The sequence below is a fragment of the Epinephelus fuscoguttatus genome, linkage group LG5 (genome assembly GCF_011397635.1).
Source record: "Epinephelus fuscoguttatus linkage group LG5, E.fuscoguttatus.final_Chr_v1".
NCBI classification, from domain to species: domain Eukaryota; kingdom Metazoa; phylum Chordata; class Actinopteri; order Perciformes; family Serranidae; genus Epinephelus; species Epinephelus fuscoguttatus.
In genome coordinates this window covers 8,250,326-8,267,814 of record NC_064756.1, presented here as the reverse complement: position 1 = coordinate 8,267,814, position 17,489 = coordinate 8,250,326, and the positions used below count along the sequence as shown (strand labels likewise).

At 42.3% G+C, this 17,489-nt stretch overlaps 1 protein-coding gene across 1 annotated transcript; it reads right to left on the bottom strand.

The window, feature by feature from the left end:
* Nucleotides 1-3,955: 3,955 nt before the first annotated feature.
* On the bottom strand, nt 3,956-17,489 carry meis3 (myeloid ecotropic viral integration site 3). Its single transcript, XM_049577480.1, has 13 exons — nt 17,139-17,489; nt 16,662-16,763; nt 12,264-12,403; nt 11,760-11,934; nt 11,617-11,667; nt 11,465-11,515; nt 11,169-11,318; nt 10,857-10,965; nt 9,675-9,820; nt 7,970-8,046; nt 7,036-7,094; nt 6,840-6,926; nt 3,956-5,292 (listed from the first exon to the last, which is right to left on the bottom strand). Exons 2-13 carry the CDS (start codon nt 16,671-16,673, stop codon nt 5,093-5,095), a joined length of 1,257 nt encoding a protein of 418 aa, XP_049433437.1. The 5' UTR covers nt 16,674-16,763; nt 17,139-17,489; the 3' UTR covers nt 3,956-5,092.

The following is a 17,489-nucleotide window of genomic DNA, read 5'->3' as shown; positions in this document are numbered from 1 at the left end:
GAGCCACAAACGTATTTGAGCCTTATAATGAAGGTATCTAAATTTCCCTATTAATATTACTAATGGTTCTGGATGAGCATCCATCAAAATATTTTACCACAAGTTAGCTTCTCTCATGATAATTTGCTACTTTAACTTTGCAGCATTGGTGGTGAAAGCACAGAAATCTGTCCATAAACTATTAAATTCTCAGTTGTCCTTTTTTGAATTTGGAATCCATAATTAGCCTTGGTAGGGAGACTGAAGACGAGCCACCGCCATTGAGGTTTGGCTAAATCTAGAGGAAAGGTGCCACATTGGAGATGTGTGATGCACATTTTATTTGAAGAATGTTACAACACTTTCTAGTCAGTTTTAATAAACTACACATTTTTACAATCACAGAATATCTGTAGACTCTTAGTCTTGTTTTAAGTTGGGCTGAAATGCGAGAAATTTAAAATGACCTTTCTAAAATATTACAATGATTCATGGGGGAAAATCACTGGATTTTATGTACTTTTTGTCTTCTTTTTTTTTTTTTTTTTTTTTTTTTTTGGTATGAGGAAAGATTTTTAAGTGACTTTTTTAGAATAGATGTTGGACTAAACCAAAACACTTACAGTGAAACCTTCCCCATGTTTTTGTGTCTAAGTGATGACTGGTACCAACTGTTTTGAATCTGGTCCAGCATTGAGAGAGACCACTGCAGACAGCAGGGGTGAAACAGGCTGCAATGTAAATCATGTTCACACCGTAAATTTGCATCCACTAATGGTGCTTATTTTTGCCACTGACAGGCTCAGACTGTTGTTTTCAGTGTCTGAAAATGTGGGGTAGAACGTAGACAGACCTCTCTTGTTAAAGACTAAGCTCCTTTTTGTTTAACTAGAAACAGCCCCGAAATCGCTATCGCCAAACCCACCAGACTCCATTTAAATAAACAGTAACTTTGTTCGAAGTTGAAAGAAACAAAATTAAACTTGCAAAAGACATCTTGGTTTGTCTCTCAACAGTTCCAATAATCACCGACTCTAGTTGGGTTAATGTGAATGCTAAATTCACCCAGTTAGATGTGAAAATATGCTGGCTAAACTAAAATTACTCTTTATTTAAATGGAGTCTTATAGGTTTCTGGACAGCAATTTTGTGGCTGTTTCTCATCAAAAAGGATCTCACTCTGTCATAGACCCTTTCTATATAATGGTGTCAGACACTTGTAATAATCTCAGCCTTTTAGTGGCGCAAAAAAAGCTCTTTTGGTGGATGTTAATTGATGGCTCCAAATGCCCCAAATTGTTACGTTGCAGCCTGTTTTGCCCCTGCCCAATGCCAGTTCAATTTTTAAAAAAAAAAGCTATTCACATTAGTAACTTAGATACAAAGACATGAGAAAAGAAAGTTACCCATTATCATAACATAAATTATGGACAGTGTATGTTTTCAGTGTACACGTGACCACATTTTAACTCAAGAAATAAGTGTTTATTCATTTTATCATGTCATGAAAAAAAATAGTGTGCACATGCCGTCCCACAAATAGCTTTGTGTTAAACCAGCGTTCACCCCTCAATCCTCAGAGGTCATCTTGATGTGGAATAAGTTTGGACTGAGACAAAAGTTGTGAGGCCTGTTGCGTGTCGTGAAAAAGTGAGAGGTGTAGAGTAAAAGTGAGGGACCCATCCTGACCAACATGCCCCAGGAGTGAATGTGTGGAGGGACAAATGAGAGAAATGAAAAGTGGAGGGGTGCTGAGGTCAGGACCCGGGTGCCAGGGAGAACAGCCATTTCCTGTTGACCCCTGTTTGAACTCTGGCCCCTGACCCCGCCTCCTGCTCCAGGCCGAATGGGGGCAGGGTGAAGGGGTATTCAGTGTTTGTTGTGTGTTTGGGGTGCTGTGGGTGATGTAGGGTGGCAAAGGGTGGAATTATGTATGGATGTTTGACGGCTTAAAGGATGTAGATCAGAGAAGAGGTGAAGGCTAAGGACAGAGCACGTACATCGAGTTGCAAAACAATTGTTTAAGTTTGAAGAGTTTGTACATGTTGACATACTGTAATTATCCTTAATTAAGGTGATAAACAAGTAGGAAAGAATATTGAAAGGACTGTAAAAGATCTACATGAGCCACAAGAAGCTCCGGCCCACGCTATGAGGCATTAAAGATAAAATCTTTTCCCTGTGATAACCCTGTCTGTGTGACAGATCACTGCACCTCAGAGTCACACAGAGGAGGGGACGGACTGATGTGACTTATGATTGGAAAAAAGGAGACAGATTAAACTATTTATCAAGAGAGGGTTGTGTAAAAGTGAGCGGAACATCTCATGAAGGAATCAAAATATTCCTGAGTCGTATAGATTATTGTAAATCAAGAACACCCAAGCTGGTTTGGGTTGCTTTTAATTATTTAATCATCTGTTTTTCACTCTGGCTGTGTCTGTGAGTGAGAAGAGGGGGCTTCAAATTTGTTAGTGTGATGATAGTTGATTTAAACATATCTGATGGATTGATAAAAGTTATAGGATAAGATGATGAGAAAAATCAAGCAACTGACGAGCTCAAACAGAGCTCAGAGGAAGGAATTTTCCCGCTGCTGCTGTGTTTCTGGGGGAAAATGCATTTGTGTTTCGGAGGAAAGTTGCTGCAAAACGAGCAACATTTTACAGTGCTTATAAAAGGCCAATCCTGAGTTGCTTTTGTGCTAAACCAGTGGTTCCCAACTGGTCCAGCAACAGGATCCAGATTTCTCCTTTGTCATTAATTCAAGGTCCACACCGTTCAATACATATAGTGTCATACTTGTGTTTGGCCATGTAGCCGAGCTAGTTTGAGAGCAAATTATGCCAAAAATCGACTGTACTTATAAATGAAGTGTGTTTTTTACAAACTTGACACGTTTGCGAGTCACTTGTGGTCCATACAGAATGGACCTGTGACCCACTTTTGCACCAGTTGGGAACCACTGCACACAACTGACTGTCAGTTTCTACATTTTCTGACAAACAGAGAGCCTAGACATTGGCTGGGTTCCATTTCCTGACAAAGTATTGTACAATATAAACTATACTAATCTCTAGAGTGAGTGGTTTTGGCCATCAGTGGTGATACCAGATGGAAACTTCCATAATTCAGACTTTATGTGAGATGGTTTCAACTTTGGAACAGACTTGAGAATATGTCCCAACAGCGAGCACAAAACCAGCCACAATAGCTGTTAACAATTTTTTTTCCCCATAATATTTTATACTTTTATTCAAAAGATCTCCGGGTAGGTGTCTCACCAAAATCAGCATTTTTAATTTTAGGGTGTTTTTTATCAACTGCACACTTCTGGCTTCTTCATGTATGATCTAATTAACAAAAACATGTTTAAAACTTTGTCGAAGTCGTCGAATATAAGTGCTTGGGCAGAGACTTCCGGTGTCAGACACCGACAACAAAAATCGTCTTTTCATGTCGGCATGATATGCGGCTGGTAGCATTGTTGTGTAACAGTGCCCACTGGCATCAGGGGGAAGTTAAGGGGGCGAAAAGTCTGAGTATGGCAGGTGGGAGGGGTTGTGGATGGGTCCAACAATCAGATACTTTCACCCTTGAGGCTAGCGTAGTGACCCACCATCCAACACTGGATGGTTGTGAGGTCGGAAACAGAGGGCTCGGCGAGGGCAGAGCACCTGCTGCAGCGAGCGAATATGCCATCCACTGTCATTTTGATTTGAGCAGTGAACGTCACTTCAAGCCGTAACCATAGCCCCCCTGACCCCCCTTAGGTGCGCCACTGCTGACGTGCAGTTTCAGAGTCTGTACACTATCTACCCAGTTCCTCAATATCCTCCAAACACATGACTGTTGCTGCTGTCAGAAAACCCATCACCTCCTGACCACAGGGAGAATCAGACAACATGCAAAAACAGATGACCAGTGACAAGTCTTACAAAAAAAACATTTTAATACTTTAACTGTATTTCCCATCATCATTCAGAAATGTTTCAGCAGTCCGAGCAGAGTGGAGAGGGAGCCGAATGTTTCAAGAGTCCTTTGGCTGCAGCTCCCCTCACACACTACCGTGACACACAAAAAATGTACTAGAAATGCTTACAGAGATTTTGTGTCCGTGTGTGTGTGTGTGTTTGTGTATGTATATGTATATGTATATGTATGTGTGTGTGTGTGTGTGTGTGTGTGTGGAAATGGCTTTCAGTCTTGCTGCTATGTGTGTATATGTTGTGTGTTTGCATGTGTGTAGGAAAGATCCTAAGGTAACGGACGCCTGTTGGCATCTTAAGGAGGTCAGTGGTACGAGAGCGAGGCAGACTGGAAGTCATTCATAGTGTTTAGCTTCATGCTGAGGAAGAGCACTAATATTTCAACAAGCTCACGTGAAGCTGCATCTGCCTGGAGTGGCACACATAAATATAAAAATAGAATAAGAAAAAACTCAAATCAGCTTTGAGTAAAGTGTGTGTGAAGGTGTGTGTGTTTGTGTGTGTGACAGTCAACGAGTGCAGGAAGACAGGGAGAAGTGAAGAAGGCGTGTTCACAGGATCGAGTCCCATCCAGTAACGTCCGTGTGCTGTCGCAAAGTCTGGGGACAAATATTCATCTGTCTCTTCGAGCCGTTTGACCGTCATCTTGTGGTTCAGCAGGCATGATGGGAAGTGTGGTTTAAAGCATGTGTCTCACCCACAGGACACAGTGGAGACATTTGGAGAGGAGGAAGCACTTCTACTCTGAAAGAGGTATGGCTTAAACCTGTGGGTCCAGACTGTGTGTGTGTGTGTGTGTGTGTGTGTGTGTGTGTGTGTTTGAGTGTAATGTTTATGTCTATTCATGTGTGTGTGTGTGTGTGTGTGTGTGTGTGTGTGTGTGTGTGTGTGTGTGTGAGTGAGTGGAACAGCTACATTGAGGTCAGTGTCTTTCAGTGGGGAATGTAAACTTTTGGAGCAATGTGTCTTTTTTTCTATAAATAGTGTTCAGTATGCGTCATCACACATACACAGCACACACACACACGCACACTCATATCTCACCACACACACTCACACATTCATACAGTACATTTCCCTCACACACACACACACACACACATAACTCCGACTCCCCCCCACAACTAGTGTGCATGTATGTCCAGTCCCTGGGCGAGGAGTGGCTCTGCGGGGTGTGCATGTGGCGGCGGGTGGAGCAGCATGGCGGCATGGGGGTGAGGGCCCGGGTAAGGGTGGAGGGAGGGTCCCGGGTGGGGAGGGTAGCCTGGTTGGGACAGTAGAGCGCCTGGGTAGTCACCCTGCAGAGAAGACATCCCCTGGAGACCTGGTGGGAAGACACAGGTTTACATTTACAAGTGGGATATTTTTTATGATTTAGCTCCACTGAAGCGGATAAATACAGAACGGATGCAGTGCACAGGATTTAATTTAATTTTGGCAAACCACTCTCAATCACAGAATCTAAATCCTGCTACTTTAACCCCATGTTATGCAGTTCTCTGCCGTTGTTTTACTAGATTTCACTTTGTTAAAATCATCTTATTCCACTCTGTCTGATGGTATCACAAATATTCTGTACCAGCTCTTCCTAGGTCGTAACCATTGTTATAAAAGTTCCCCTTAAATACAGACAAACATACACTCATCGTTCACTTAAATAGGTACACCTATTCAACTACTGGGTAACACAAATAGTTAATCAGCTAATCTCATGGCGGCAACTCAGTGTATTTAGGCATGTAGACACGGTCAAGACAACCTGCTGAAGTTCAAGCTCAGCATCAGAATGGGGAAGAGGGTTCAGTCTGTTGTTGTGACTTTTGGTGATCAGCGTACCTTTAGTTCACATTTAAATCATACAGATTATTCCTTTAAAGCATCCATCCGCAGCTTCCAACACAATGCTGCCTTCAATAACTTCGTTATTTTAATTATGTTCAAATTATAGGAAAAATAACAGGAGTTTTTGGAAGGCTGAGTAGGAGTCTGCACGGAAACTACCTCTGACACATCACTAAAAAGTACTCACTCACTCTTGACTCATGCCTTTAAATATTTATATTCACAGTATTTAATTAAAAAGCACAGCGAAGATTAAACAGAGAGTATAAATATTTATATGTGAATTTTTATTTAACATTACTCACTTCAACTGTGCCCCGTTAAAGCCATATTTCTTTTAAATTTTTATTTTACTTTTTTTGCGAAGACTCAGCAGTGACTGTGTTTTTTACCTAATCTGTCCTTACATGGACTTAAAGGGTGATATGCTCACTCTATATTTTTTTTTTTGTTGTTCTCCAAAAATCCTTTGGAAAGACCAAAGATTAAAACTAACAGTGTTTAAGTCTCCAGCGCCTGTGTGGCCCTCAACCCCACAACTATTTGTTCCCAATGAAGAGGTAAATCTTAAAAAATATGCAATTAGTTTCATATTTTAAAAGGTTTATTAATTTTTAGAAACAGCTGGCCACTGTAGTTTTTAATAAATGTCACTTAAACAGGAGGAAATAATGGAATTTTCAGTCGTGGATTAATCCACATTTGGAGCTCTGGTGAGTATTTGGGGCTGCAGGACGGTGCATGTGGGATTGAGTCAAAATAAATAACCGTGTGTGTGTTTATGATGATGAAGAAAAATTCGAATAGTTTTTGGACAACAATGGAACTCAGAGGAATAAGATATCAGGCTTTGTTTACACAAACAATACTCGCTGAGAGTAGAATCAGTTCATTGTCTTTGTTTTTTCATGGGATTTGTTGATAGTGAAAAATATTCTATATCATTGTCATTATCCTGGAGTTGTGTATTTTGTGCTCTGTTCTGTACACATGTGAAGAAGAGCAGTATTTCCCTACAGGCTACCGTACCTGCTGTTCGTAGCCCAAGGTGGGCCTGTCCGTCAAGCCCGTAGCCCCCAAGAGCTGCTCCCTCTGGGCTGTACGGGCCACCCTGACCTGTGAGACAACGCACACTGTCAGACACAGATAGACAACACACACACACTCGTATATACACATGAACTGAGCGAGCCAGTGACCAGCCGACTGACTTATAAACACCGACCTGAGCGATTTGACTGGTCAATCATCGGCTGAACTATTCTCCTCCTGGCGTTGATGAACCTGCACAGGGGACAGAGACGTAAAGAAAGAGTGTGTTCAGAGACAGGGAGAGAGATGGACGAGGCCACCCGTTAATGAAGAAAAAGGCTGACCGGGAGACTATTAACCTTTTCCATTTTACAACCACTTAACCCTTTTAGAGGGCAGAGTAAATCAACGTTAGGGCAGAGCAGGTATTGATCGCCCTGTGATAATTGATTGATCTGCATTGATTGGGTCACTCTGTGTGTTTGCTGCAGTGGGGTACAAATAAAAACATGTAAGTTATCAGATTGCAGAATCTATTGTTTGACATGTAAAGCACACTTCCTCTTTTGGATATGTTTCTGTCTCAGTATCTGAGGTGCAGACATGAAACATTATGACAGAACTAACTGATCAGAAACATGAAAATGTCCCGTACGTGTGTGTGTGTTCTGCCTGTTGAGATACACGTGTGCCTGGGGAGCACACAGGGAATTGTGGGGCAGTAAACCATCTGATTATTGGATATTGATTTGCTATTCTGTTTTATGAACATAGAGCAAGTGGATTTTACTGTGCTGCAGCTTCAGAAAAAGATGCTTAGCAAGACATTTCTTCCTCCGTTACGAGCTCCTCTCTAATAAAATAGATTACAGTCTCATGGCCTAAAAGTCTCGTAAAAGTGCGACCTTTCATTCAACTGACATTTATTTGCACAAAACATGCACGATAAGGAGTAACCAAGCAAAAACTGCAACAAGAGTGAGCTGTAAAATGTAGATACTGTTCATTTCTGCACCAAACTATCACGCCAATATGTTATTGGCGTTTTACATTTAAACATGACAGTTTAACTGATTATTGATGAGCCACAGGGCTAGAATTAGTGTATTGATTGAGAGTGCACTCACCAGTTGTTGACCTGTAAGATGGTCAGTCCTGTGTCCTGGGACAGCTGCTTCTTCTGCTCCTCAGACGGATACGGGTGCTGGGGGAGGACATACAGAGCAAGGGTTAATTTCAAATTTAGTCCAAAAATATCAGTAAACATAAATAACTCTCCTCCAAATCCAAAAACTAGAGTGCTCGAACTCATATTTGTGATGTCACTGGGTATAGAGTCTGGGGCTGCTGTGTAGACAATGAACAACTGGTGGGTCTTGGTCCAAAAGTGGGTCATGAGTCCATTCTGAATGGACCACAAGTGACTCACAAACATGTCAAGTTTGTAAAAAACACATTATTTTGAAGCGTTGTTTCGTGCTGTAGAGTTAGTGACTAATGGACAGCTACTTGACAGAGACAGCAAACTAGCTGGACGACATGGCTGAACATAAGTATAACGCTAAAGTTATTAAACTGCCTGGACTTTGAGCTAATGTCTAAGGAGTTAGACCAGTTGGTATAGATCAAATCCTCCTGATGTCTCGCTAACGTCCAAGTAGACATCTGTTTTCACTGTGTTTTCAATTGCGGAGATTTCGCCAAACTTGTTTATGTGTATTGTCAATTTCAGCAGGAGCTGTACCATTTAAAGATTAACAGTTAAACACGATGGTCCGACCTATCTGACGTCTCTGCTGTGCTTATTTTATGCTTTGCTAACGTCTTTGATAAACCAAATCTATGATCTCGGAAGCTAAGCAACATATTGCTGTGGACAGGGGCCGCAGCAAAACATATTTTGGCCACCTAAAAAAAAATCAATATCAGCTTAAGTGTACACTATATTTGGAATATTTTCACTGCTTTCCCTTACACACCAATCGGGGCAGCATTAGACCAGCAACTCCCGCGTTGTGCCAAGTAGAATAAGTGTTTTGTCCGTGTAGTCTGGTGGCTTTGAGATAACAGCTTTAATTTAGGTACATAAGTCAACGTCAGTGGAGCAGCTCCAGACTTTATACTTAATGACATCACAAATTTGAGACTTAATTCTCTGGTATTTTGATTGGACTTTCCTAAGCCACGGAAATAACACTGGAATACCTCACTTTTGTGTGTTACCCTTTAAAGACAGCAAAAACCCTGCTTTTTTTTCCCAAACATGACTGAATTCTTGTGGATCAACAACAGAATAATCTCGAGGCAACTAATGACGTAATGTAACTTCATCTTGAATCTACAGTTGCATGTGAGAGAAAGCTCGGTGTGAATACTGATGACCTTCCATCTGAATTCACATTTTCAATCTCAGCAAGCCCTCGGTCTCCCTCTGTATTCCTCTCTCTCGCACACACACACACGTACTGTAATAATTGGAGTGAAGCAACATTTGACCTGCCTCATTTAGTAGCTAATTACCTCACCAACAATTACTCACTCCATTTCTATCACTTCCACAGTTATTCAATAGCGAGCATATTCACATAATCACTTAATCCCCCGATTTTTCATTTAATTTAATTGACCTCCATTACACACTCGGTTCCCTCTTCTGTCTGTTCCTGTCAGTGACGTTTTGCCTCACACTAAATCCTCTCTTTCAGTAATTAGTCTCTCGTGCAGCACCATACACCAGCTTTCCTTTGTTTGTTACAGCCCTGCAGGTTTTAATTATTGTCCAAATCCAATATTTGTCTTTGATGTGATAAAACTGTGACAAAGCTTTCTCACCGACAGGTGCTGGAAGAGCCACGCTCTCATGATGTTTGTGGCCACTTTGGGGAAGATTCCCCGCTTCTTGTTGTTCCTCCTGTCTCTGTCAGAGTCGTCGTCGTCTCCTGTACTGGGGGAGGCAGCTCCTCCGTCCAGACCATCGCCTGCAGGGATGCACAAATCATATTTCAGGGACTGTATGAATGTCTATCAACTGATACAAGCTCACAGTATTTTCTGATATGTTGCAATAATGTGTGTTTTACAACTACAATTGACCAATTTTGAATTTCCGGCTTTAACAACAATGATTTGCTAATGAGATAAATCTATCAAAGTAATCTTAAAGGCACAGGTCACCCCAAAATCTTACCTGTAGGGCTATTTATCAGTCTCGGTTGTTTGGGTGTGAGTTGCCGAGTGTTGGAGGTTATTGGCCGTAGAGATGTCTGCCTTCTCTCCGATAACATTTGACTACATGACACTTGGCAAGTGGTGCAAAGTATCCCAAAAATGCATTTGAAAAACTCAACAGCAATGTCTCTCTCTCTGCACAGTTTCACATAGGAACTTTTTTTTTCTACCAAACTACACCTGCCAACCGTATCACTGTGCAGAAGGAAGCATGCATCTAGTCCTAGCTCACCTAGCACCACTGAGCTAGCTAGCGTTATAGCTCAGCCGAGGAGGACGCCATTAAGGTGAATGTCTCACACGAGAGCAAGAGCCTCTTGTCCATGAGTAGATGCACGCTTCCTTCTGCACAGTAACTCAGTTTTCTGGGGGTAGTTTGGTAGAAAGAAAATAGTTCCTACTTGAAACTGCTCACAGTAAGGTCTGTGGATTATCTTGAGTAACTGGGTCATGATTTCTGGATGGAGACATTGCCGTTGAGTGTTTCCAAATTTATTTTTTGGAACTTTGAGCACCACAAGCCAAGTGCCGGCTAGTTGCATTATATTGGAGAGGAGGCAGATATCTCTACAGCTGATGTCTCCAACACTCACACCAAAACAGTCTAGATATATAAATAGCTCTACAGGTAAAAGGACAAATATGTTTTTTTGATTTTGTGGTGTACTGCCCCTTTAAGACAGAAAATCAAAATGTTAATACAGTGCAGTCTTTTCTCACTCATACAGTATTTCCACTGTGTGTATATATGTGTGTGTGTGTGTGTGTGTGTGTGTGTGTGTGTACCTGTGTCGCTACAGTTGTCTGCTGTGCTGTGTGAAGGCAAGCCGCAGGTGCCTGGCGTTCCCAGGGGAGTCGTGGCACATTCATCTGGCTCCCGTAACCACGATGCATTCTGCAGGGAGAGAAGAGACAGAGAGGCGATAGGTGGAGGAGGTGGAGCAATGGGAAGATGGAGAACTCCCAGCAGGTGAGAGTGAAACACACGGTCATTATTCAGACATCAAGTGAATGCAGATGGGCAGGTGAGCGGTGGTGTCGCTCCTACAACGTCACTGCATGCTGTTTAACATCCTGCACTCTGACAGCTTGTCTCACCTGCTCTGACAGACTGGTGCAGGATCCGGTGAAGTCCTCCATGTCAGACTTGGAGCCGCCCTCCCGGTCGTCCAGGATGAGGTCTGTGGGCATTTTGCCCTTTAGACAGGTGATGTAGCGGTGGCAGAAGTTATCGCACAGATCATGCACCTGCGGAAACAGATTTACATTCATCATACTGTTAATTGACTTAATCAGAGCCTATGTGTTAATTAAAGGACAAGTTCACATTTTTAAAGCCTCTCTTAAAGCAATTCACACATCTCCATATGTAATGTAATGTAAGACTGACCAACCTTCTCTAACTCCAGTAAATGAAAGCGAAGAACCTGTATGGCCTGGATCATCTGTGGAGAGGAGAAAGTGGATTTCTTATCAGCACATATCCCACAATGCACGTGTGAAAAAGCAGGTTTATACTTTCATGTGATTTCTGTGCACGCCGTACCAAGTTGTCGAGCTCAGGATTGGAAGAAAATATGGGCTTCTCTGAACGGATCTGCGACGCAAAAAAACCAAATGACTACAAAACCTAAAAACATCCTTTCACTGACGTCTGTTCTGTGATTGGCTCTCACAGCTGCCACTCACCTGTTTTGCAAATGCGGCGATGTCATCGTTGAAGGATTCAGAGGAGCAGACGTCGCTGTGATTGGTCATGCCGGGGAGGTGGGAGGTGGCTGAGAGGGAGGCGGAGTCTCGAGGGGAGCAGGTGGCGAGCTCGCACTTTTCAAACACTAAGGCCAGCAGTGGAAACAGTGGGTGACTGCACACACACACACACACACACACACACACGCACGCACAAACACACACACACACACACACATATATATATACACAGTTAACATACTATACATAAACACAGTAACAGTTGACATAGTGTACACACGATACATTCACAGAAGGTGTTACAGAAACTTTATAGCACAGACAGCTGTAAAAACTTCACATGTATTTTAATATTCGCCACACAAATATAAACCGTTTGTCAATCTGCTAAAAGCGCAGATGTAATTTAAACAACGTTGTCGCTAACAGGCTGCATAAATCATTATTTCCTCCACATCTAGGGTTTCAAACACACATGCTTACCCATAGATCTGGTCTTTGTGGTGTTTGAGGGAGTCGGGGATGGTGGGTCCGTAGTGTGGGGGAGGAAGCGGCCTGACATCGTCCCCGTACCCCCCCACCGACATGCCCTCCGACCCTGAGTAGTGCACCAGCTCTTCATACTGAAACACAATTAGATGGAAAGACGGAAAACATGAGACACATTCGACATCTGTGCTTGTCTGACATCAAGTCGTATTGAGAGTGTGTTGTGGAGCTGAGCTGTCAGGGGGCTTCTGAGACACGACTTACTGGACGAATGCTCAGTTAGGAGATCTGCTGCTGCACTTTTACAGCTGCAGCAGTGTTTGAATTGTTGAACAAATTTGGTGCTGCTTATTAAGAACAGAACCTAATGTGGTTTGTGTGTTTATTAGGGCTGCAGCTAACATGTATTTTCATTGAACCTACAATTGTTTCTCGATTAATTGTTTGGTCTATAGCTCCAAAACCTAAGTTGACATGTACAGTTTGCTTTTTTTTTCTCCAACCAACATTCAAAAATCCAAAGATAGTCAATTTACTATCGTAGAAAACTAAGAAAAACATTTCTCTTACATTTAAGAAGCTGGAACCAGTTAATTATGGGCATTTTTGCCATAAAAAATGATTTGCAATGATAATGCACCAATTATTTCAGATTGCATGTGTATAATGCTATGGCTGCACAATATGCCCGAAAAAAATTATATCGCCATTATTTTGACTGCGGATTTAAGTGGGAAGGAAAATTTTGCATTTCATCTTCACTGAAAAAAATAGAAGATGGAGCGATTTTTGTCTGTACCAAAGCATGTTCCCTTACATCTGGAATATGATTTGTAGGCATTGTAGGTATCTCTGTAGCACCACAATGCTTCATTAATAATGATACGTTGTGACACGTTTTACCTTTACCAAAAAATTGCAGCTCTTACAATTCTGATTTTGCACTTGGGAATTTCGATTACATTTTGATTACTTGTGCAGCCCTCGTACATGCATGTGTTTTTGTCAGTTTCAATGATAGTAGTGTTGTAGTGGGGGAAATGTTTTAATTGTTGCAAGCAAAACAAACCCTGGTATCAACAAAAATCAACAGTGAGAAGAGCATAAAGTCCTTTTTATCAAATCATTCTGTCTAATTTACATTGATGCATTTTGGCTATACTCCAAGTGTGTGTGTGTGTGTGTGTAAATTTATGGAGCAAAGTCCAGCTGTGTGTGTGCACATCCCCATTCCCTCATCAGGAAAACTCTCTCACTTTAGTTGAAGGATTACATGCTGCTGAAAATCCTGTCACCCTCAGGATCATAAACCCTTTTTCAAATGCACTTGGATAACCTCTGAATCTCAAAGCAAGTCAAGATAAAAAAGCAGATTTTCTCGGTTCTTGAAAAGTCTGCTGTTTTGGTGCTTAGCAGAGGAGCGAAGGAGGAGACATGTAAAGAGGGAGATGAGATCCATGGAGAAAGACGATGAGCCTGTAGCTGCTAATATCGTCTCCTCCCTCCTCGACTCAGACTAGACAGGAGCCGTGCTGAGACGTCCCTCACAACCCGCTGTGACAGCCTCACAGGGGCCCACTCACACACCTTCCAACACAGTGAATCAGACACACATATGGCACGCTCACAGATGAAATCACACACACATGCACAGACACAGAACAGACACAACTTGTACACGTTGCATCATGAATATACATGTGTGACTCTCTGGTTTCCCCCCTCTCTTTCTCTGTGTTAGCGAGCTAATTTGTGCTTCACTGCAGCCTCTGTCTCTGAGGCATCGTTGCTCAGGTCAGCAGATCTGCTTCTGTTCTCTTTCTGCTGGATTAAAGGGACTCCCGCCGCAGTCCCAAAGGGCCAGAGGGATCACAGACAGACAGCACCTGCTAGGTGGCCTGGCCCCGGACACCTTTCACTTCTGTGTTATTTTAACCAAGCTGTAAAAGTTATGATCTGCTGAGCCTAGTTCTTCTGTGGACACCGTTCCCAAAGCAGGCCACCTCGAGGCTGTGATTTACTACACAAGTGTGTGACTGCAACAGCCTTTTATTTGCTCAGATTTTTAGTGATTAAAATATTTCCTTTCATTTTAAGATACATTTAAACACTATCAAAACTCAAAATGGCTCACAGTGTCCAATTTGTTTGCACTCCACACATAAACTTTTGGACAAAAATCTTGGTGTTACTAGAATCTAAATTGTAAGTGGTGGCACAGCAACAGTGAAACCCAACATCAAAGCAATTACACTCTCTATGGTGACCTCTGGGAATTAAATAAAAGAGAAATTAAATTTCATGTGCATGCACTGTCCTCTTGCAGACCCCTCTGTAGGACCCCTGGAGGTCTCTGGACCCCACTTTGGGAACCACTGTCCTAAATGGCTTATCAAATTGTTGTATTCCAGAGTCCCATATGGCCACCGGGATCACAGAAAGCACCTGCTCTGAGGCCCTGGCCCCTGGACACCTTCTAGTTTTTATGGAGTCTGGCTATTAACACAATCACCGCTATCGGATTGCGCGTCTCTCTTTACGCACGGCTCCTATCGGGTTTCTGCGCGTCCAGCGGATCAAAGCGCACAAGTCGAGATGACAAATTCCGCGAATTTTCCCTTTTTTTTAAAGTCACGGAGCTGGTAAACAGGCTTCAGATGGCAGGACAACAAGTTTTAATTGTGCTTTTTCAAGCGATGCAGAAAACTTTTACGGGCCTGACAGGCTGCTTCATCTGGGGAAACATGCAGTCTGTGCAGAAATAACGTCATTTCACTTTGAACTGGATTTATATTAAACTGAAACATTAAAGGCTGTTAAATAAAGGGTAAAAAACGAAGACAAAAGTCGGTACTCATATTTCAGACGCTCCTAAAGTCTAACTGAATTAATAAACTTGCTTAACTATTTTTAAAAAGCCGGGTACATCTAACTTTGTTGACATTTCCATGTTATTATAATAGCTATTATCTTAAACTCGTTTCTACATAAAAAGCACAAGCAAACTAACCCTAACTTTCCCAGTGCGTCGAATTAGGAAAATAAAAATTAAATGTGAATTTGTTTGAAGTTTAGTTGTTTTTCTGCACTTTTAGAAACAAGACTGAGGATAACATAAAGTTGAAGCAAACGTGCAAAAGTACTTATTTAAAGCTGCTTATAGTTTTTTTTAAGCTATACAGATAGAAGTTTGTGACTCTCTAATTTAAAGCAGATAAAGCAGCAAATCAAACTGGACCTGACTGCACAGTGCCATAAAAAAGAAAACTTTTAAAACACTCTTCCAACGTGTTTCCACCAAACATGCATTAGATCATTAACCTCCATTTTGTTCTCTTAAAATTTCGCCCTATAAATGCTTTTGTTTCTCACACTGTGCAAAATAGAATAGTGCAGTATAAAGTTGAAATGCTCCATGAAAAATAACATCCATGCTACTTTTTTTTAACATCCAGTAACCAGTTTGTATAACCTGTAGCTGCACAAATGACCAGTTTACACCCAGCAACTACATTTATATTATTAAACTAGCAGCAGAAAGCTATTTAACTTTGAAAATCTGCATTTAAATTTGATGTTTAAGCTGTTGTTGGTTGGTTTTGTAAGTGTGTGTGTGCGTGTGTGTGTGTGTGTGTACTCCTCAGCTCTGTTTTCATACAGCACTGATTTTCTGTCTACACACTGTACACTTCTAATTGCTCTCCTCCACTCAGAGCTTCGCCTGTTGTCCATCAGCCACTGTCTTTGTCCAACACCACCTCCACCTGCAACGTGCCTCTGAATCACTGTAGCAAAAAAAAAAAAACCTCACCTACTTACCAAGCAGAAGAGTTGCATCTCCTGTCTGACCTACACCACTCTAACCCTTATGTGCCATTATAACGCCTGACTGACATTGCACAATAAATCCATATCACTCAGAGGGGAGGATGAAACATAGATCCAAATCAACAGTTCCTCAGAAGCGTTTTGAGAGATTGCTGCTATCTGCATTGCAAAATATAGATAACATAACCTCAACTGAACTGCATTAGAGGTTCCTGGTTAAAGTTTTTTCTTTGCAGCACCATTAAAGCGCTTAGAAATTAATATTTTGTGGTACATGCAGAGCATTGGTAATAGTTTTACAGTATAAAAAAGGGCACGTTTTTCTGTTGTTTTCTAAACATGAAGTCCATGCCAGTATAGTCCACTAGTCTGTTTCCAGTGGGCCTTGTGTTTTGTGTGTCTGCCTGCTACACCCGACCACAGAGTGCAAAGAGGATGCCCAACCATACGCTCCCATTATGATGCTTCTCTAATTACCTCTTCTTTAAAGTGATACAAAATCTGTTAACCGCCAGATTCTGCTTTAAACCATTCTCATAATTATAAATAAAACAGCAGACCTACCCTCTTCTCCATGCGCCTCGACAGCCAGTCCTACACCGGAGATGATGATGCGCTGCTCGGTTAGTCCAGCGAGCTTTGCCCCCTTCCTGTGTCCCCGTGGTCCTGGAAATAAAAGTATATTTTTCATTAACACAGAAGCTGCAAACATGATAAACATCACGCACAAACCGCCAACACGGATTCACCAACAACAATATAAGGGTGAGGGTGGAAAACAGTGAAGACCTGCTCCCTGTGTGTGTATGTGTGTGTTTACTCCGTGCCCATCGCGTTTTATATTACATTAAGACGGGACTGGAGATTTTATGGACGTTCATATCCTTGCCTGCGCTATTGTTGATGTGAGCTTAATGGTTTATAATACACTTAGCGGCAATAAACGCTATAATAAAGCTCGCAGCCCAATAAATGCAATTGGCTGATGCTGTTGAGTAATGTAAAAAAGGGCTCCCAGTAAAATGGTGTAAAATGTCCCACCGAGACGTAAATATCCAGTCCTGTTCGGGCCGTGTCCGGTGTAGTCCAGAACCCCGGTGTAAGGGAGCAGCGGTTTCCTGCAGCGCCTCGCCTCCGCCTGGTGCGCCTCTCGCTCCGGCTCGCAGCCCGTCGGGATGCTCGGTGGCTGTGGAGGGCAGACAGAAAGCGTCCCTTCCTTTTTGGCTCCTTGTGCTCGCTGTCCGCGCAGCATACGGCGACAGGCTGGAAAATATCACGGCTGGGAGTGAGCGATGGTGTTTTCTGTCTCAAGAGGAGAGAAGAAGAAGGAGGAGGAGGAGGAGGAGGAGTGGTGATGGTGGTGGTGGTGGTGGCGGTGTGCGGGGAGGTTTC